We start from the raw sequence: 20445 nt of genomic DNA on the forward strand, positions 1-20445 counted from the left end.
TGCTTTTAAAAGTAGTTTATTTGGATTTTCCACATCCTTTAATGAATCGCAAATATATTAACAGAAAAGACTTTTTTTTCCCCCCTAAGACTGTACAATTTTTGAAATAAAAAGTCAAGAAAAGCCAAAAAAAAAAAAAAGGACAAATTACATTGTTTCAATGCAAATAGTAACACCACACCCACACTTTGCATTTTTTTTCCATAGTTTTGTTGTAAGAAATTCTTTTCAGTGGACACTTGCTCTCACCTGGCTGCCAGTGCCTCCATGCTCGGACTCTTCCTCCCTGTCCCTCCTCAAAGAGCCAAATTTTAGTCATTCAATAATAATCTTGTGTTTCTCCTTAGAAGGTAAAATAGCAGCAAGGGTTAAATGTGACTCGGGATTCTTGGAGAAAAAAGGAAAATCCCTTCCAGGTATGATGTACAGGTAAAGCCAGGGATGGTTTTATGTATTAAACCTTGCAGGTAACATGAATATCCTTGTCAGATCCCAGCTGAATTAAGAGCTTTTTCCAGAGGGTTGGAAGTTTTATTTCATTTTTTTAGGGAACAGAAGAAAAGGGAAAAAGCCCTTTAGATTCCAGGATCTCTGGTCCCCACCTAAACACCACCACTTGTTACGGACAAGGGAATAGCACCTGCTTCCTCCTGCTTTGGAAAACCTGCTGGGAACCAAAAGGAAGCCAATTAACACATTAATTAGTGGCATTCCACAAGTGCTGCCTCCAGACCTTACAGTGAGGTGCTGCTCGGACTCCTCCACGCCAGGGATGTGCTGGGAAGCTGCAGCTGGGTGGGAAAACCACCCCAGGAGAGACAGAGGAACTCAGAGCTGTGCCACAGGTGCCCCTCAGGAAACCTGAGCCCTGAGCCTTCCTCAGGGAAGACTCTGCAGGAAGGGGAATCACCCCTGACAGCTGCAGCCCCAGGAGGGGGGTGAGAGCTGGGACTCTCAATCCAGCCCCAACCAGCCGTGATTTTCCAGTCAATCCCTCGACCTTCCAGCCCCAGCACAGGGATGTGGCAGAGGCACAAAGCTCCTTCAGTGTCTTATTGTTCCTCAGACTTTGGAGATTCCTTTTCACACTGTGAGGGGGGTTGAAGCCTGTTTTCCCCTGCTCATCCTCCAACCTCAAAAAACACCAACGAACCAGAGAATTTCTATTTTTGCTCTGAACTTGGGAATGATTTTTCAAAGGGTAAAGGTGTCCATGTGGCTTCTGAGCAGAGAGGAGCTGGGACAGATGATGTCCCTCATGTCCCAAGGACAATTTAAAAGAAATTGAAGTGTAAAGGTAACTAAGAGACCCCTAAAAACTAATAGATCTTTAAAAAAAAATTAAGACTGATCACAACAAATACATTGCTATGAAATTTGTATCATTCCCAATTTATTAGGCATAAATTGCTCTTTAAAACTGCTTATATCATACACTTTCTTTGTCATCACTGCACAAAGGGCACCAATTGCTGCTGCAGGAGGCTACAGAGAGCAGTTTGGACTTGCTAATGTGGTGCAGCTTCCTCCTCAAAGAAACAGCCCCTGGAGAAAAGGAAAGTGTTCCTGGAGTGAGAAACTGAAAGAACAGCTTAAAAAAAAAAATAAGGAAAAAGACTGATAATTGCACATTTTTGCATCCTGCTTGGACCACACTTTACAAAAGAGTTTTAGAAGTGATCACAGGTCTAATGAGATACTAACCCGAGACAGTTATTGGAGGTGTTGGACCAAGGTTCTGATTGTATTAAGGCTTCCACAGTCTTCCCAGTCTCTCAGGATTAAGGGTTTGATGTTGTCACATTACACTTGTATCTCGTTTGTCTCTTGATTTTGCCCTTTATTAATTTTTATTCTCAAGAGGGGAAGAACAAGTCAAGGGGTGTACGAAGAACGAAGCGAGGTGGTGCTGACTCAAGTACAAAGTAAACACTGACCTTTCCCAAACCGGGTGAATAAATTAATTCATGGTTAGAACATGAAAGCATTTGATGAAAGCTTTGATCCTGCCATGTGATTCTCCTGCAGTTTGCACTCTAAGCAGGGCCACGGGGTGTTTTCCGTGGTGGGACACGCTCCCCGTCCTGTGTTTGCTCACTGGAGACACTGCAGCTTTAAGGTCATGGACACTCCCTGGCATTTAAGTTAAACACTACAATATGCAAAAGTCCTGTTTGTCACCACTGTCCTTGGAGAACTTGGAAATGAGGTTCAGCACTCTGCTTACCAAGAAAGACCCAAACTAAGACACATTTCTGGAAAAAGAACAAGACACCTCGTCATTAGTACTATCCCCACATCTACCGCCTTCCATACAGCAAACCACAAGTCTGTCTTCCATGATATTTTTTTCCAGCAAAGGGGAGTCCAAAACCAGCATTTCTTCCTCAGTCACTTTGATAAATGTGTAAGAGCCAAGTAGTGAGACTCAGCAGCAGCTGGATATTGCACTGCCACGGACCCTGGGACAGGTCGGGGCTGAGGTGCACTCGTGGTGTCAGTGGAGGTCGACGACAGTGCTGGCTCAGAGAGGTGAAGACCCAGGATGCAGAGGAAGGGGAGGACACGACAGTACCAGTCACACACACTCAAGCTCAGACAGTGGCTCTTGGAGGTTAAAATTCATCGCTTTCCACCGCGTGGAGCTGAGTGTCGTCCGCGTCCGTCATGCTGCTCTCCTGGGACTCGTCTGTGCCAACTGCAGACAGAGGGACACGGAGGGTCAGACCCCACGGGGCTGGTTCACTGCCAGGATCCCCCCACAACCTTCTCCAGCACCTCAAAAGCAACAGGTTTGGGCTTCCCCCCTCCAAGTGTTTTAAAGTCATGTGGCTTCTCCCGTTTTCCTTCAAAAGCTGAGCCCTGACAGCTTGAAGGGGTCTAAAGAAATCACAGACACCTGGAATGGTTTGGGTGGGAAGGGACCTCAAAGCTCATCTCAGTCCATCCCCTGCCATGGGCAGGGACACCTCCCACCAGCCCAGGGTGCTCCAAGCCCTGTCCAACCTGGCCTTGGACACTTCCAGGGATCCAGGGGCAGCCACAGCTTCTCTGGGCAACCTGTGCCAGGGCCTCCCCACCCTCCCAGGGAAGGATTCCTTCCCAATATCTCACCCAAATCTCCCTTCTTTCACTTTGAACCCATTGCTCCTTGACCCTAAATGAATTTCCAAAGGAATTCACACAAAGTACACACCAATAAACCACAAAGCACGTTAACAAAACCCACTGCTTGGCCCCATTCTGTGAAATGCCTGCAACCTCCAGCACTGCTCAGGGAGGGATCCATGGAGGATCCCAAAATTACCTCAGGAGGGTTGGGCAGCTCTCCCTGCTCCCCTGACACAGAACATGCCACACAGTACCTAAGGCCACCCTTAAATACTGAACTTCTATGCCTGTTAAGGTCAGAACAAAGGCAAATATCTAATGATGGGTTGTTCTTCCCACACAGGAATGTGACTGGACTCTGCTCTCCAGAGCACAATCGAGGAAATTAACTGTAAATTCCCAAATACTCAATTGTTTCATGTGGAGAAACACAGAGGCACTTTACTGGTTTAAAGAAAACACTCCAGGTTTCTGCACAACAGACACAGTCAGTCCCCCAGGGGGCAATTTAATGCCCAAAATGCCTTAAACTACCCAAAATATTCCAAACAATTTCTCCCTTTCCCCAGAACTACCTTAAATTACTTCAGTTTGTCTCATGTATCCCAAGAGATTCGTTCAGCTGAGGCTGTGGAACTCTGGGACAGTCTCTCTGCACAGTCAGGGAGGCTGGACTGTGGCACACAGCCCAACACTTTGGTTTTGTTTACATTTATTGGACAAATTAAGCTGTTGGTTTTTTTGCTTGGTTTTTTTTTTTGGGGTTTTTTTTTGTTGGTTGGTTGTTTTTTTTTTTTTTTTTTTTTTTTTTTGTTTTGTTTTTGTTTTTGTTTTTGTTCTTTTTTTTGTGCTGCTCATCAGTTCCAGTCTCTGTCTCCATCTCCTGGTCAGAACATGCTCAGCCCCAGTGAGCTGGGGCTTTAAATTAACCCAATTCCAGTAGCAGGAAAAAAAAAAAAGATGGATACTTCAGGAAGAGCAGTGCAGGGTAAGTTTCCCATATTAAAAAGCACACAGGATCAATTAAAAAAAAAAAAAAAAAATCAATGTGATAGACAGCTGTCAACTTTTCCTACTTTTTCAGCTGAGGATCTGGAATTGCAGGACAATATGTTTATTAATAAGAATCCCAGCCCTGCTATATTTTCTTCTCTTCAGGAAAAGAATTAAATTGCTTATCAGCATTTATTTTCTACCTCTACCTCAGTCTGCAAAGAGGTCAACACTTATGATTCTCAAAGGAATTTAAACTCATAATTAAAAGCTGAGAGAAGACAAACCTGGGCTACTCCTTTTTCATGGATTATTCCCCAAAGTGTTTTTATTTTATTTTCTCTTCATTCAAACCAAACTGCTTCCATGGCTTCCATCAAAAGCCACCTTTTATGTTTAGCACACCAAGCATTTTCACCCAACATCCATTTTAAATTCCTGACAAATTTCAGTTGCCTTTCAGTTACTTTGGAATGATTTGATGCTTTATGATGGAATATGTGCAGCCCTGGGAAGGTCTTGCTCTCCTGGGATGATATTATAGCCCTCATGATTTGCAGGAATTTACAGTTATCACAATCTCTGCCCTAATACACCTAAAGAAATGTCCCAGAGCAGGAAAAATGAAGGGATCCTGCTGAAGGAAGAGCCTCTGGAGTTCTTACTTGCTGAGCAGAACGTTTCACTTATTAAACCTGGGATTCTTCCTACAAGTGAGTGGGAAAAACCTCCTTAAATGACCAGGGGTTGGGAATACAAACCTGATTCATAGGGGTAACATTCACTGATTTGCTCCTCTCGAGTTATTGGCTCCTCATCATCAGGAAGGTAACGTTTATCAATGGCCTCTTTGATCTGGTTGTTGGCTCCTTTGGGATCCAAGTCCATGGCCCAGGAGAAGTTCATTAGGGCCAAATGGGTTTGACCCAGTTTTTTATAAACCTGAAAATCAATTAAAAAAAAAAAAAAGAAAAGAAAGCAGAAAAGGCTCCATTTACACGAAGCTGCTGCTTGAAGGTTTGGGCAACAAATGTACCAAGCCACAGTGAACTGGTGTTTTATGAAAAGCAAGAGAGGGAAGGGATGAAAAAGTTATTATATGAGTCCCAAAGGAAATAATAACTATGTGTAGAAAGAGCATTTCCATCCAAAAATTAAATTAAATCAGCAGCTCACTGATTCCTTATCATTAAGGGCAGATGAGCAAATAATTTATCTGTGTTAAACATTTAAACAGTGAAAGTATTTAAATTCATCAAGACATGGCAAGTCTAATGTCAGTTTAGGGGTCCAGCTACTCCTGGACAAACACCAATCAACACATTTCAGCCCAAACCCTTTTATCTCTCTCTACTTTAAAAAAAATAAAGAAATCTTGCTGACTGAGGGTTCTCCAGGACTGTGCCAGAGGTTTGTCTGGTTGTTTCCAAGTGCAGGAGTTATTTAAAGTTCCATAGCAGAGAAGGGGGTGGGAAAGGAGGATTTCTGTCACCAGGTCACTCCTCTGGCATTTCAAACCAAAAAAAAAAAAAAAGCAATTATTTCTTATTCAGGATTTCTGACACAATGCACTGGAATGTGATTCAATATTTAATAGGTACAGCTGCAAATAATCAACTCTGCTGGTGGATGGGCTACCCCTCCAAATTTTAAGGATTTCCACTGCTAACATCATTGCTGTTCTAAGCATCAAGTCTGGACAGAATTCCATTTCCAGGGACAGATGCAGTGGTGATGACACAGCCATGTGTCCCTTTTCAGTGAAATATCTTTATCAGGACCAATTTAGAGATCAGTTTATATGTATTTTATATCCTTCCAGGGCCTAAAGGGGCTACAAGAAACATGGAGAGAGACTGTTTCCAAGGGTCTGGAGGGACAGGACACAGGGAATGGCTTCAAACTGCCAGAGGACAGGGTTAGATGGGATTTTGGGAAGGAATCCTTCCCTGGGAGGGTGGGGAGGCCCTGGCACAGGGTGCCCAGAGAAGCTGTGGCTGCCCCTGGATCCCTGGAAGTGTCCAAGGCCAGGCTGGATAGGGCTTGGAGCAACCTGGGCTGGTGGAAGGTGTCCCTGCCCATGGCAGGGGGTGGCACTGGAGGATCTTTAGAGTCCCTTCCAACCCAGGCCACTCCATGAAAGCTTTTTAAAATTAATTATTTTTTCAGTTGACAGTGGTAAAATCAAAGCAGGCAAAAAGTAACACTGGCCTGGGTGATTTTTTCCTTGGTTTGTTTTATCACAGGAACAGCCTCCAGCTCTCTTTAACTGTCCTCTGCATTTAAAAGCTGATCCATAATAAACCTGTGAGCACTAAGCCTTATTTAAAGCTTTGGGAATTTTTAGAATACTGCTCCAAGTGGAAGCAGCTTAGTGACAGGCATCCCATTTTCTCATTAAGCAGCAAAGGAAACCAAAGAACTTGTGATCACAGTGAGGTTTTACCTACCTTTCCTATTAAAAAGTAAACAAGAGACTCTTTGGGAACAATCTGCTTCAATTCTTCAAGTTCTTGTAAAGCTGACTGAAAGGAAGGGGAAAAAAAAGTGTAGTGAGTACAGGCCAGAGATCTGCAACCAGTTGTGACATCACCAAACTGTGACTTATTAATTTAATAAGAAATTAATGTTGGCATTTCCATCCAGCTTATTCCATCAAGAACAACAGCACAGTCTCATGAGAAGCATCTAAAATTCCTTTTCAATTAGTTTCTCATTTAAAACTTGCAGCATATTATAGCCCCATTATTGCAGAAACAGAGCAAGTTTTTTGGGCTTTGGTCTCCTACAATATCTAAACTCTGATATAAAATGTCTTGATCCCAGCAAGGCTGAACAGGGCAGAAGACAAGCAGCTGGCAGTGTGTTCACAGTGGATAATCAGTGGAACTTCTAAAACATAACAGTGATGTATTTTGGGGTGTATGTACTAGTCTCAAGCCTATGCTTTTGAAAAATTCTGGGTTTAAATGTGCATTTTGGGGACTTCTACAAGAGACTCTGTTTCTATTATGCATTTGAAACCCAAAATATTTAGTCAGACTTCTACTTTACTATTAAAGTAATTGTTGATGCTGGAGCTACTTATTCTGCTGTGACAGTCACCTGGCATCACAAAGAAATTCAACATAAAAATACTTAGTCTGCAGTTGGAAATAAATATTGGTTTTAGTTATAAAAGTTCCATTCAATCCCCTAAAACCTGCTCATGTGAACACAGTTTCAAGTTGGGGTTTGCCACAGAAATTAAAGTGTAAACCCACATTCCTTTACCCAACAGCAGCAACATTTATCCCACTGTCCAAGTTCCCTCAGCACTGGTGCTAAAGGCCAAGACAGTTCATTAAGTTTTATGCAGTTTATGTGAACAGCACAACTTCAGTCTTGTAAGTCTGAGCCTGGGAAAGAAAGAGCCCAAAACTTTTATTTCACTGCTTCACCAGGGTCAAAAAATTCCTTCACCAGCACAGGGGCAATAAGATAGTGGACTATTATATTTTGTTTTCAAAATGTAAAAGCAGAGGAAAAATATCTATGAATGGGCAATTAAGTCCTTAATCTTCACACATTTTATAATTAATTTATTCAGTTATGAATTAAAATAAGAAGTTTTAAGTAAAGTTTTCCCTTTGCATGTGCACACACATTTCTGAAGTAAGGTTTAAAAACCAGACTGGGGCTTGTTTTCTGTGGCCAAAAAAAAAACAGGTCAGAGGAAAAGTCACTGGAATGAGACTGTGGGAAGATCTTCTCTTCTTCTAAACAGGGTTCAGGTCATCAGGGGATCAGCCCAAAACTGCTTAACTTCTGATTTTTCCCTCCATAACACAACCTTTGAAATAGCTGGTTTCTGATGCTGTAACTGGATATGGGGCAGTTTGTTGAGGTTTTTTTTGGTAATTTAGTATAAACTCATGATAATGGGTCAGAATAAAGTAATAACAACATAAACATGTAAGAAATTAAACATATATAAGGTATAAATATAGAAATAATTTTTAAAATTAATAATAATAAAAATAGTTAGAGTAATAAAATAATTAGAATAAATAAAATAAAAATCTGTTGGCCCCAGATTTTATTATAACGAAAAAACTTAATACAGTTCCCTTGGTGAAGGTGGCACTTTGCAAAGCAGATATTTCACAGGTCTCAGGCTCCTCCTGCAAGCCCTGATGCTCCCCAGAGTGTTCTGTAAACATTCAGCTTCCAGGGCATCCCCATTCCCAGCCACAGGAATTCCAAGGCAGCTGAAGGTTGCCAGGAGCCCCAAACCTCACCTTGTACTTCTCATTTGCAAACAACACCGAGGCTCTGTGGAATTTGCATAGGGGGTTCTTGGGGTCGATGTTTATGGCTTTGTTCAACGTGTCCAAAGCCTTCTCAGATTTTTTCAGTGCATGTTGGACCTGTCACAGAAAGGGAGAACGATTTTGAAATGGGAAAATAACAGCTCAGCTGCCAGGCAGGGACTCTGCTTACATTCTGATCCTTTAAAAATAATATTGGCCCAATTCCAGACCAAGGTTTAACAGGTTTCCTCACAGGAATTAAAATCCACTTTGTCTCCACCCCAAAACCTTCTCCCCACCCAAGGCCTTGCAGAAATCATTTAACCTCTGACCAGGAGTGAACACAAAGTCTTCCTCTGTATTTAAGGGAGAAGCAGCCACAGTCCCTGTCGGATCTGACACAGTTTTGGTGCCACAGAGCAGGAAAATGAGAGCCAGCAGGTCACCACCCCTCACTCCCACACAGACTTAACATCCAAGAATTATTTCCCAACTCTGTGAGCAGGATTTGCCAGCGAGGCCACGGGTTTTTCAGGACTGCAGGAGCAGAGGGACACACGACTGACTTTTCAAACAGCCCCATAAATTGAACTGAGGGGTGGTGCCTGAGGCCTCCTGCATATGGCCTGTTAATTAATTCCACTTGGCATAAAGTGGCCCAAGGAGTGGGTTGTCACATCTACACCTGCCTGGAATAAAAAGGCAAAGAGGACACAGAGCCAGGACAGAAATCACTGCACTCCCAAAAGCTGCAAAAGTGATTTTTCTCCTGCAAAGTACAGGATGAGAAGCCAAGGATAAAGTACAATTACTTACTACTCCGATGTGACACAGCAGGACTGAGCTCTGAGGGTTGATATCAAGTGCTTTCTGGAAATGCATTTCTGCTAAACTGAATTTCTCCTGTTTGTAATAAATCATTCCTAGCCCGTACCTGCGAGCACAGAAACAATTCTGTTAAGTAACACTTGTATTTTAATCCAATTAGCTCTTGGCAGTGAATGTGACGTGGCAGGAATGGTTTCTAGACCTGCCAACCCAGGGTGGGAAGGGATTTCTTGGGGGAAAAGCTGTATCTGAAATTTACTTGGTTTTCTTTATCAATTGGGCAGCTGAAGAACTCCAGGAAGACTGGCTAAACAGCCACAAATTAAAAGGAATACAACAGTTAAAGACTAAGTGACTTACACTCACAAATTTAACTTTTAGTGCTTTATATATTAAAAAGCTTTAAGAAATTAACTGTGTCCCAAGGTATGAAGGGGCTGAGTTCCTCACTGAACTTCAAGTGAGGAAAAAATAACTGGATGCACGAGGAATGCTGCACAGCAGAACAGAAGAGCTGGGGTAATACAGTCTAAAAGACCTGGGAAAAATCAAAAAACTCCAATTTTTTTGCCCTCCTTGTGAAAGTAGTTTAATAAAGACATGAATCCCACATCTTCTGCAGGAACAGCTTTGCTCTCTTCTGAGAGAGGAGTGGGAAGTTGGTTGTGGACTCCCCACCCCTGGAAGTGTCCAAGGACAGGTTGGAGCAACCTGGGCTAGTGGGAGGTGTCCCTGCTCATGGGGATGAGCTTTAAGGTCCCTTCCAACCCAAACCACCCTGGGATTCTATGAAATCACAGCAGTGGCAGCATCCAGAAGATATTCCTCCTGAAGGGATCTTGTATCCCACAGAACAGCAGGGGATAAACCCAAACCTACCACGCGTTATAGTGCCTGGGGTTGACTCTGATTGCATTTCTGAAACAAGCCAGGGCTTTGTCCAGTTCCTCTGTCAGCACAAACTCGTGTCCCAGCAGGGTGTAGGCATAGGCATAGTTTGGATCCACCTGGATGGCTCTCTGGAAGAACTTGATTGCAATGTCATGCTCCCTTTGGAGGCTGAAACAGTTTCCTGCAGCACACCAGGCCTGGGAAAAACAGGACAGGGTTGGAATCCTTTCTGCAGCTCAGAGTGACTAAATCTGAGCTGAACACATTTTTCCACACTGCTTTACATAATTAGAAATAAATTCCTCCTAGATTAAAAAAATAACAGTAATAAATCAACAGTTCAGTCTCATTCCTGTGAGGCAAAAACAGGCCTAAACACACCTCATAAAATAAATAAACAGCCAAGCTGAAACACAGAAATGGAGAATCTGAGGACACTCGACAAGTCTGTGCCAATTAGATCCTTTGATGACTAATGACTAAAGCTTTTGAAGCTGAAAAGGCCAAAAATAAACCATCTTTGATATTTAAGAATAATGAAGGGGCAGATGGTACTTTCACTCTTAAGTGACAAATCTGGAAACCTGCAGGGGAAAAATTTTAGCAGCAACCTCCCCTTTCCCTCCTGCACAGGAACCAGCAGAGACTGGGAAGCATCACAGCCTGGGGTCACTCCCTTCCCCCAGATTTTCAGCCTCAGTGCCAAACTACATAACTGTTCTCCACTCCTTGGATTAGAAGCTGCATTTCCCTCTCTCCAGCCTATCTCACTGCAACCCCCAGCTGCTTCACTGGGTTTGGTTTTTCCACTCTTAGACAAGCTAATGACAATGTGAACAGGAATTCTCTCCTCCAATAACAACAACAAAAAAATCCCAATATCCTCTACTCTTTTCTCAACTCTTAAGAGCACCTTTATAAATATATATATCTCTGATTTTTACTGTGGCACCAGTTTTGCCCCCAGTTTGTGGGTCCCAGGTGTTGATTCCTGGCTTTTTGTATCTCATGACTTTACACTGACAGACACTCTGCAGTTTAATGGACTTTGGCATAAAAATGTGCAACATCATGTCTGCAAATAAACTCTAGGACAAATATTTTAAATGCCAGTGAATTAACTACAGCAATTAAGAGGTGGTACAGGAAAAAGATATTCCTTATCTCTGCACCCTGGCAGCAGCAGGAGTGACTGATTAACCCATGATCTTCCTGGATGAATGGTGCCAATGCAAATTTAAATAACCATTAACACATAAAAGGTTTCAACCTGTTCCCTGGGAGCAGATACTTGAATTTTAAGAAGCCATTTTGGGCATCAAGACTTCAAAAGACAATCCTGCCACCTCCCTCTCCAGTTTTGCCACGTTCAGGTGTATCCCCACAGGAAAAAACACGATTAGAGCTCAGAGCTCACTGATTTTGCCACATCCAGTTCCCCTTCTCTCCCTCAAACCCAGAGCATTTGATACCTCCGGTGAGTTTTTATCCATGTCCGTCAAATCCTTGGAAAGAACTGAAAGGGCAACATCCTTCTGCAGATGCCAGAGCGTGGTTGAATAGATCTCCATGCCTTCTACTCTGTAGTTTTCAATCCTCCTGACTTCTGAAAATATTCTCTCAGCCTAAGAACAGAAAGTGAACTGAAAACCAAGATTCCACCACCAGAGCAGAGCACAGAGGTCAAGGTTAAAGGCTTCATGTCCAGCCTGAGTAGCCTCTCTGCTCTGGAAGTGTTCTACACAGAGCTGCAAGTTCTGGGACTTTCCCTTCCAGAGCAGGAACTGACTGTGTCCCAGGATATCTGTGCCAGCAGGAATGCAGCCAGTCCTCCCTCCTGCTGACTCCGACTGAATTCCCGTTTCCGTCACAGCGCTTGAATGAGGCAAAAACAGTCCCCACAAAACCAGGGAGAGGAACAGACTTATGGGCCAGTTATGATTGTTAAACATCCTAATAAATAGTGACAGGACACAGGGAATGGCTTCCCACTGCCAGAGGGCAGGGTTAGATGGGATATTGGGAAGGAATCCATCCCTGTGAGGGTGGGGAGGCCCTGGCACAGGTTGCCCAGAGAAGCTGTGGCTGCCCCTGGATCCCTGGAAGTGTCCAAGGCCAGGCTGGATGGGGCTTGGAGCAACCTGGGCTGGTGGAAGGTGTCCCTGCCCATGGCAGGAGGTGGGACTGGAGGATCTTTATGTCCCTTCCAATCCAAACCAGTCTGGGATTTGAGCTGCAGCCTCAGCTTTGCAAATAAACTATTAAGCAGCCCAACGGGTTCCATGTCACAGTTTAAAAACCCCCTCTGAAACCTTCTGGGTCTGCCTCCTGCACACATTCTGCCAAAAAGTGTTTTAAAAATTTGAAAAAAATTTGAAAAAAATTGGGCACATCAGCTGCCAGGAACAACAGAGCCAAGGAGAGTTAATCTGTGGGGTTACCCTGAACTGCTCACTTCTGTTTTGGAAGCAGTTTGCCACCACCTCAGCTGTGCCAGTGCTGCTGAGGCTGAAAGGGAAACTGGGTCACTGATGTGATCTGAATGAACTAAAACACAGAGGAGGTTTTTGGTTTAGGGCTCAGATTGTTTCAGTGATCTGATTTCCAACACTGTACAACCAGTTCCATCAGCACAGCTGATGGGGAGAGACGAGCAGGAGACCCCAACAGTTGGGTGCAAGATCAAATAATATGAAAAGAAACCTTCAGGAAAGCTCAGTGATGAAGCTCTACTGATGCAGATTCAACACCTAAACCCATTCCCATCTATAACCTTCATATTTCCACACTTATCACAACTGCAAACTTGGCACAGATTTCGCGGGAATTCCGCAGGTTTCAGGCAAAAAACTGCCAAAGGAAAGTGGAAAGAGGAAAACCAACCCCCCCCCCCAGGTCCTACCTGCATGTACTCTGCCAGCTCAAAGTAGGCTCTCCCAATTTGGCACAGCACCCAGCCCGTGTAGTAGTGGTGGGAGGGCAGATGGCTCAGGATATTTATCGCTTCCTTGCAGTTGTAGGAACACAAGGCCAAATAACCCTTCCCCATGTCCCGGAGAAGGCTCATCAAACCTTCTGGGAGAAAAACACAGTAAGTAAAGAGTGGCAAAGGAAAAGAAGAACAGCTGAGATTTATTTCCTCGAAGCTGCTCATCCCAAAAGCTCTCCCAAAGGCTCTGGGATTTGCCTCTTTCCAAACACAGCCTTAGACACTCCGAACCTGGGCACGATATTCTGAATATCAACCTCTGGGAGGGAAGTCAGATGGTAACGAGTTCCTAAGGAACTCTGGAGCTCAGGGCAAAAGGAATTCTGCATTTCCAGCAGCTTTTCAAGCATTTCACTGGGTCTGAGCACAGTTTCCACGTGGTAGCCATGGATACACATCTTCCTGCTGCCTGGAAACACTGCTGAGCCAAAAGGGAGGGCTTCAGCAGTTTGCCTAAGATTTTTCTCACAGTCTCAATAAAGAACTTGTTTTTAAACAAATGGGAAATATGAAGGGAGAACAGACCACATAAACCCCACTTTGAGGGAAGATGGCTGGGTTATGAGCAACTCCTTTGAGCTTCCAAGGATAATACTTGAATCATTAGTACTTTACAACAATTTATATTATTCTATTAGTATTTTGTAATATAATGTTTTAATATAATTATAACAGTATAATATATTGTACTGTTATAATTAATATACTAGATGTAATTTATAAGACTTTATACATCAACAACTAGAAAATACTTTAATAATTAACAAGAACCAGAGCTTGCAATATATATCTGCTGACAATTAGCCACTTTTAACACTTCTTCACGTGTTGTGAGTTAAGAAGAGACTGAATCAAATGAGTTTTTATAATCATACAAAGGTGAGAGCTGCAGGCTAAATGAAACAGGAAACAAAGGAACACTGAAGCAACATTATTTTTTCATTCAACATTAAAAAAAAATAGATATATTAAATTTTACTACAGTCCAGTAGTGTTCAAACAGACCTGCTGCTGCCTTCTGGAGCGTAAAAGCTTGGATTTGTGGTGCAACAGTGGAAATTTTCCCTTCTGAAATGATGGAAGAGTCCAGTTTGGTGATTTCCAAACTGTCATTTAAGTTTGGTTGAGTTATTCCTCCCTTATTTGTTTTACTTTTTGTTTTTCTGTTTGGAATCTTAGGTGGAAACTTCATTTTTAATTTTTTGCTATTTTCCTGCAAGTAAGAAGAGTGAGAGTTACATATCAAAGAGTCTTTTAAATTCAGAAAACTAAACCTGAGTGAATCGTGTAAAATTATATATATAACACTAAAGAATCACTAAAGAATCTGTTCTTAAGCTGCTAAAATTGCTATAAATATTGGAAATTAAGAGCTGGCACAGTGGAATGGGTTAGAAGCCCCAAATTTCCTGAAGGATGGGGTTTGTTACCTTTGTTGTAGAACTATCACTAGTAAACAGGCGAGAGCTTCTTCGAGGCAGTGAGTTTGGTGGAGCAGCAATTGTGGGGCTCAATACCTGAGGTGTTGTACTGGAAACCAAAAATAAAACAATTACACACTAAAAAAAAATACAGCCCTTTGCTCCTTTTTTTAATAATAACAGCTTTTATGTTTGTTTTAAACAGAAATGCTCAAGTACTGTAGCACAGATATTCCTGTTTCAAGGGATTAAACCCCCCAAATTTACTTGTTGCATGTCAAGAACAAGAGCAGAGTTTTCTTCCAGCTATTTATTTACTGATGAAAATGGTGTAACTGCACAGGAGATTCAACTGTTTAATTTAAATTACCTCAACAAACAACTGGAGTTATTGCACCTAACAAAGAACCCCACACTTCCTCATCCAAAGAGGAATTCTGCAGGAACACCTCACAAAGTTGGACAAATAAAGCACCAAATTCCTTCAAGAAAAACAGAAGCAAAAGTCAACCCCAAGATGATTTGATTTCTTACCTTGTCTGGGGACCAGAGCTCTGTGTTTGTGCAACAAGAACTGGAGTGACTTCCCGACTGTTCCCACTCTGGGAGAAGACAGATTTTGTTCCAGCCTGGCTTATCCTGCTGACAGTCTGCACAACACAGAGTTTCTACAGGTTTGTTATTATGCCACTGAGGAATCTCCACCTCTGCCACACCAAACCCAACCCCTCCTGCCCACCAAAAACTGCCTGAGGAGGAGAAAGGGAATTATTTCAATAAAGGGGAAGAGTTCACCCCTTCCAAGGAGAAACCATCCAGAGTATTTCTCATTCTACCAAGGAATTTGGTGCACCAAGTTTATCAAACTTTATGCACATCATTTGAAGATAGAAAATCTCCATCTAGTGGCAAGAAACTACATGTTAAAAATATTTGTGTGAGAATAAAAGGGAATTAAAAGGTGTCATATTTAAAATTTCTTTTCTGCAGAAAGTTGTCAAAAAATCCCCATGGAAAGGAAAAGATTTTTGAGTTATCCTATTACAATTCCATCCAGAAGCCATTTATTATTGACACCTCTCCCCATCCCAAGGAGAAACCATCAAAAGTATTTCTCATTCTACCTGTTAAATTGTCAGTTTATGATAAACTTAATAAAGTTTATCAGCTTTATGCACATTATTTAAAAGATCTAAAATCTCCACCTTGTGGCAAGAAACTGCATGCTAAAATATTTGTGACAGCATAAAAGGGAACTAAAAGATGTCATATTTCAAGTTCCTTCTTTGCACAAAGTTTTACAAAAATAAACCATGGAAAGAAAAAGATTTTTGAGTTATCCTATTACAGTCCCACCCATTCCCCACTGACACTGCACAGCACCTGAGCCTGTTTTAACACACCTGCCCACAGCATAAACCAGAATTTCCCAATTTAATTCTTTACTGCACGAGCCTTTGGAGCAGACACAGAACTAAACTGCTTCATCAAGAAGGGACCTGAATTATGCAGCACAGAAAAACCAAGGGATAAACACCTGCAGCCAAGTTATTACAAGTCAGTTGAGCAACACTGTGCACACACACATTTTGGTGCCTTTCATTTGCCAGGCAACATGAGTTAGCACTAAAACACTTGTCTTAACTCTCTGAAGATATAAAATGTGAACTTTGATGCCTCCCCAGGCACAGCTGAGGTGTGGGAACTTGGAGCTGTGACAACTTAACTGTGGACCTGAGACCCAAGGAACGAGGTGAGGTAGAAATTCACTGTCTGACGGGCTCAGAACAGATTCTTCTCCCCCTATTTTTTAAAAGAAAAGCTTCAAAAAAAAAAAAAAAAAAAAAAGAAGTCTCTGCCCACTCCAGGGACACCAACATTCAACTGTTTGGAAGGGATGTTCCTTAAGACCCCAGAAAAGGCCAAGTGGGATCAGGGAAGCACCAGCAACGCTGATTTATGCATTACCCAACCTCTGCTCTGTCCTTCCCTTCCCAGTTCCTGTTATCAGAGGGCAGTTTAGGCAGCCACAAGCACACTTGCCCACTCAGATAGGAAGCCTTTGGATTCATCCTGATGTTTCATTCCCTTACGTAAGTGTTTCCTAGGAAACTGCCTGGGTTCAGCCAGGCACGGTCTCACCACAGCTCCCCCGAACCTCGCCCAACACTGAGAGCAGAACTGGAACTGGCCAAGTCATCCCTTGCACTGGGCAAAGCACAGCCCAGAACTGTACTAAAATGTATCAAATACCTGTGTTTTGGCAGTAGCACTGACGCATTTGGGCAGAGAGGATAAGCATGGAGCAGTAAACTTACACCTCGGTGCTGTTGTGTCACACTCAAAGCAACAAAACAGCAGCAAATCCCACTTGATTCCATCACAACTTTCCAGCTCTCAGAGCTGCACTGCACTATTTCCATTCTCAGACTCGTGGAAATTCACCTCCCTACACATGCACAATCCACTGTTTTCAAATGTGCCACGGGAAACTGCTTGGCCCTGAGCAACTCCAGGCTGGGAATTGGATCCACGTGGAGCACTCTCTCCCAGCAGACTGTTTTAGCACAGCTCCCAAATTTCCCTTGCAGAAGGGCACAGCAAGATGGGCACTGAGATTTGTCCAGAGCAAACCAGTAGAAATTCAAATTCTACTTTTCAAGGGATTCAGGAGTGCTATTTGCACCGAGTTTCTACGTCAAAGAGTTGCCCCCCTATAAAACACCAACACTCCCCATGCAACTTCTAGATTTGCTAAAATCACAGGGAAAGATCCTCAGGTTTTAGAAAGGAACAAATAGTTCTTCAACAGTCACCAGCATTCCACCTCTCATTTATCACTATGACAACTACAGCACTTTCTTCCTGAGTGAAAAAAAGACAATTTTTAGTTTCCTCTACACAAGACTTTGCTGAGTGAAACTGCACCATTCTCTCAGTTCCCCACAGACCACCAGCAGGATTTTTATTACTCTGGTCTGCAAGAAAGCAGAAGCTTCAGCTCCTTCTGAAAATACACTAATTAAACAAAACTTAAAACTGTAAGTCTTCACGCTCCACCCTGTACATTGAAAAGTTTGAATCTTTTGTTGTTTAGAAGCATCAATATTTATACAATTCTCTGTGACAGGAGGTGACAGAAGACATAGCAACTTCCTCAGGTTACTCCAGCAACACCAGCAGGGCAGCCTGGACATGTCTGTGCATTTTGGGTGGGGAAAAAACTCAGCTCATGTGGTTTTTTATCTGTATTATGGATGTTCTTTAGAGTGCACTGCAATGTCAAGCTCTTAGAGCAGCAACTCTATCCCAGAATGCAAAATACCTTCTTTGAAGGTGCTCCGGTGGATGGCACATCGATTACAGAGGAGGAGTTTGTGTAGTTCTGTAAATAGGTTCCATCTCCAGGGCTTGGGGTTTCTAGTGGCAAAATTCCAAAGCTGAGAACAAAACAGAGAGGAAGGGTCAGTGTCAGAGCAGGAGAGCTGGGGTTAAACAGAGACTCAGATCATAAAACATCCTGAGCTGGGAAGGACCCACAGGGATCATTGATTTAACCCCTGGCCCTGCACAGACACCCCAACAATCCCCCCCTGTCCCTGAGGGCATTGTCCAAACCCTCCTGGAGCTCTGGCAGCCTTGGGGCCATGCCCACTGCCCTGGGGAGCCTGGGCAGTGCCAACCACCCTCTGGGGGAAGAACCTTTCCTGAGATCCAACCTGAGCCTGCCCTGACACAGATGATCAACTTGTATTTCAGAACTACTTCACTGATTTATCTTAACCCTCTATATCTTATGACCCTCATTTATAAAAGACACTTTCATAGAAAATATTCTTGTTCCTGAAATCAAAGAGCACAGAACTTTGTCTGCCTGCAAAACACCCAAGACACAGACCATTCATGGCTTGTACCTTAATGCTGCCTAAATAAGATATATGGGACACAACATGCTCTTTACAAGACACCTATTCTTCAAGAAAAGCTCTTTAGGGTAGCCTTTCTTAATATATTTATTCCAGAGCAGAACCATATTCCTTTAGAGATTTTTCCAGTGTGAACATGGCAATAAAGCAATATCCTGAATCAAGAATTCCTCTCCAAACCACCGTTTGTTTAAAAACCAGAAGAGCCCAATGCTAGGACCAAGAGCAGTTACTGAAGTTGTTTTAGGTTTCAGTTCTGCAGCATTATTTACAATATTCCATCAACATGTGTGTTTGAGTGTGCAGCAGCTTCCCTGTTCCAAATCCCAAATTCCCAACAGCACTGCCAGTGTCCATCCCAAGGACTCACCTTGGAGTTAGTGGGCTCAAAGCTGCAGGTCCCCCCAGTAAACTCCGTCCAGTTTTTGGTTTATTTTGAGCCTGTTTAGACAATATGGCAGTTCCTGAGCCCAGAGGGACAGAATCTGACGAAATCACAGCTGAGTCAATGTAAGACACGGGAGAATCCGAGTTCAAGGAGGAATATTTTGAATTGGAGGATTCTAAGTTGATTCTGTTCAGCTCCTGAAGAATGGAAGGCAGCTGTTAAATACTCACAGTGTGGTTTCGTTAACACTTCTCAGTTAAGCTGGAAAAACTGCTTTAAATGATTTCAGCAAGTGATTTTACAAGGATTTCAGCAACACTCACAATTGTGTCCTGTGGTGTTTCCATGAGGACACTCTCAGGCTGCCTGTGGGATATGTTGTGATTAGACACCAACGTTGTGCAAGTGTTGGGCAGACAGCTGCTGAAGTTCTGTAAAGATGTTAATTTAAATGTTTGGTCAGGGTCTGGCTTTTCACCTGTAAGAGTGGAAGGAGATTTAAATAGTTATTCCTGAGTCCGTATTCTAAATATTCAGTCTGAAACAAGGACAGGGACAAAGTATTTTAACACATTTCACAGAATCATGGAATGGTTTGTGTTGGATAGGACCTTAAAGATCATCCAGTTCCAACCCCCTGCCATGGGCAGGGACACCTTCCACTAGACCAGGTTGCTCTGGGCCCCCTGACACTAAATCTGAAGTGTTCTTCCACTACAAACCCCTTGACAATCAATTTATAAATAGACTCGTTTTTTCAAGCTATTCTCAGAAACACAGTTTCTAAAGGTCTGTAGGTTGGAGAACACATGGTATTGTTAAACCCAAAAATGTATAAACAGTGAAAATGGAAGAAAACAATACAAAAGTCCCAAACACTGGCAAAGAGCTTTAAACTCATTGCTGCTCATGAAACCTCTCCCAAGAATTCTGCTGCCGTTTCCCTGACTAGTTGTGGACAAGGAGCAGAACAATCCTTGCCACAGGTGATGGCAGAAGGGAAAGGCTGACAGAGCCAGACACAGGGAAAACACCCTCATGAGTAAAACAGGTCTGCAGACTCACCTATTTCACATAGTGATTCAAAAGGGGACCAGAGGAAAGGATTTAAACTAAGGCTCTTTTGGTAACATTCTGATCCTTTGGCAAGCCGGTCTGTCTTGCTGCAAAAAAGAATGGAACAGTTCATGGGGGAAACTTAAGAACAGCACTTTTGTTCAAGAGAGCTTTCCAGAAGAGGAGTTGGAAAACAAAAAACATGTTGAGAGGCACAGCAACATTCCTCATTTTTCAAGCCACAGAGAAATATTGAGCTCCTTTGAAGTTATTTGACATATTTAGACACAGTTGTCAAAAAAACAAAAAAAAAAAAGTTACATAAGCACTAGAATAGCTTGAGAATTTTCATTTTAGGAAGATGCTGTTCTTTGCAACAGCTTGTTTCTTTTTTGCAAACAGCAACCTGACTGCCAGCCTTGCAGCCATTTTAAATATCTATGGATAATACTTTTGCATCTAAATTAGGGGTTGAACTGAACATTTAAGCATTTGGCTACAAAGAAATTACTCTGAAAATAATTGAGAACAGATATACTAGAGAAGAATC

At 42.7% G+C, this 20445-nt stretch overlaps 1 protein-coding gene across 6 annotated transcripts in view; it reads right to left on the reverse strand.

Moving 5' to 3' along the window:
• CDC27 (cell division cycle 27) overlaps positions 1 to 20445 on the reverse strand; it is a 31746-nt gene continuing 11301 nt past the window's right edge. For 2 of the 6 annotated variants that reach the window (XM_032711192.1, XM_032711196.1), the window contains 15 exons: positions 19905 to 20002; positions 19163 to 19317; positions 18822 to 19036; positions 17851 to 17965; positions 15060 to 15193; positions 14535 to 14634; positions 14110 to 14317; positions 13018 to 13190; positions 11588 to 11740; positions 10104 to 10312; positions 9213 to 9330; positions 8385 to 8513; positions 6555 to 6629; positions 4866 to 5046; positions 1 to 2698 (listed from right to left, as the gene is read on the reverse strand). In XM_032711192.1, the coding sequence (XP_032567083.1) occupies positions 2616 to 2698; positions 4866 to 5046; positions 6555 to 6629; positions 8385 to 8513; positions 9213 to 9330; positions 10104 to 10312; positions 11588 to 11740; positions 13018 to 13190; positions 14110 to 14317; positions 14535 to 14634; positions 15060 to 15193; positions 17851 to 17965; positions 18822 to 19036; positions 19163 to 19317; positions 19905 to 20002 (2146 nt within the window). In that variant the 3' untranslated portion in view covers positions 1 to 2615. The remainder of the gene's footprint in view (positions 2699 to 4865; positions 5047 to 6554; positions 6630 to 8384; positions 8514 to 9212; positions 9331 to 10103; positions 10313 to 11587; positions 11741 to 13017; positions 13191 to 14109; positions 14318 to 14534; positions 14635 to 15059; positions 15194 to 17850; positions 17966 to 18821; positions 19037 to 19162; positions 19318 to 19904; positions 20003 to 20445) is intronic. The other 4 variants (XR_004360914.1, XM_032711193.1, XM_032711195.1 and 1 more) reach the window with 4 other exon arrangements.

Source organism: Chiroxiphia lanceolata, chromosome 26, assembly GCF_009829145.1.
Source record: "Chiroxiphia lanceolata isolate bChiLan1 chromosome 26, bChiLan1.pri, whole genome shotgun sequence".
Classification (NCBI taxonomy): Eukaryota; Metazoa; Chordata; class Aves; order Passeriformes; family Pipridae; genus Chiroxiphia; species Chiroxiphia lanceolata.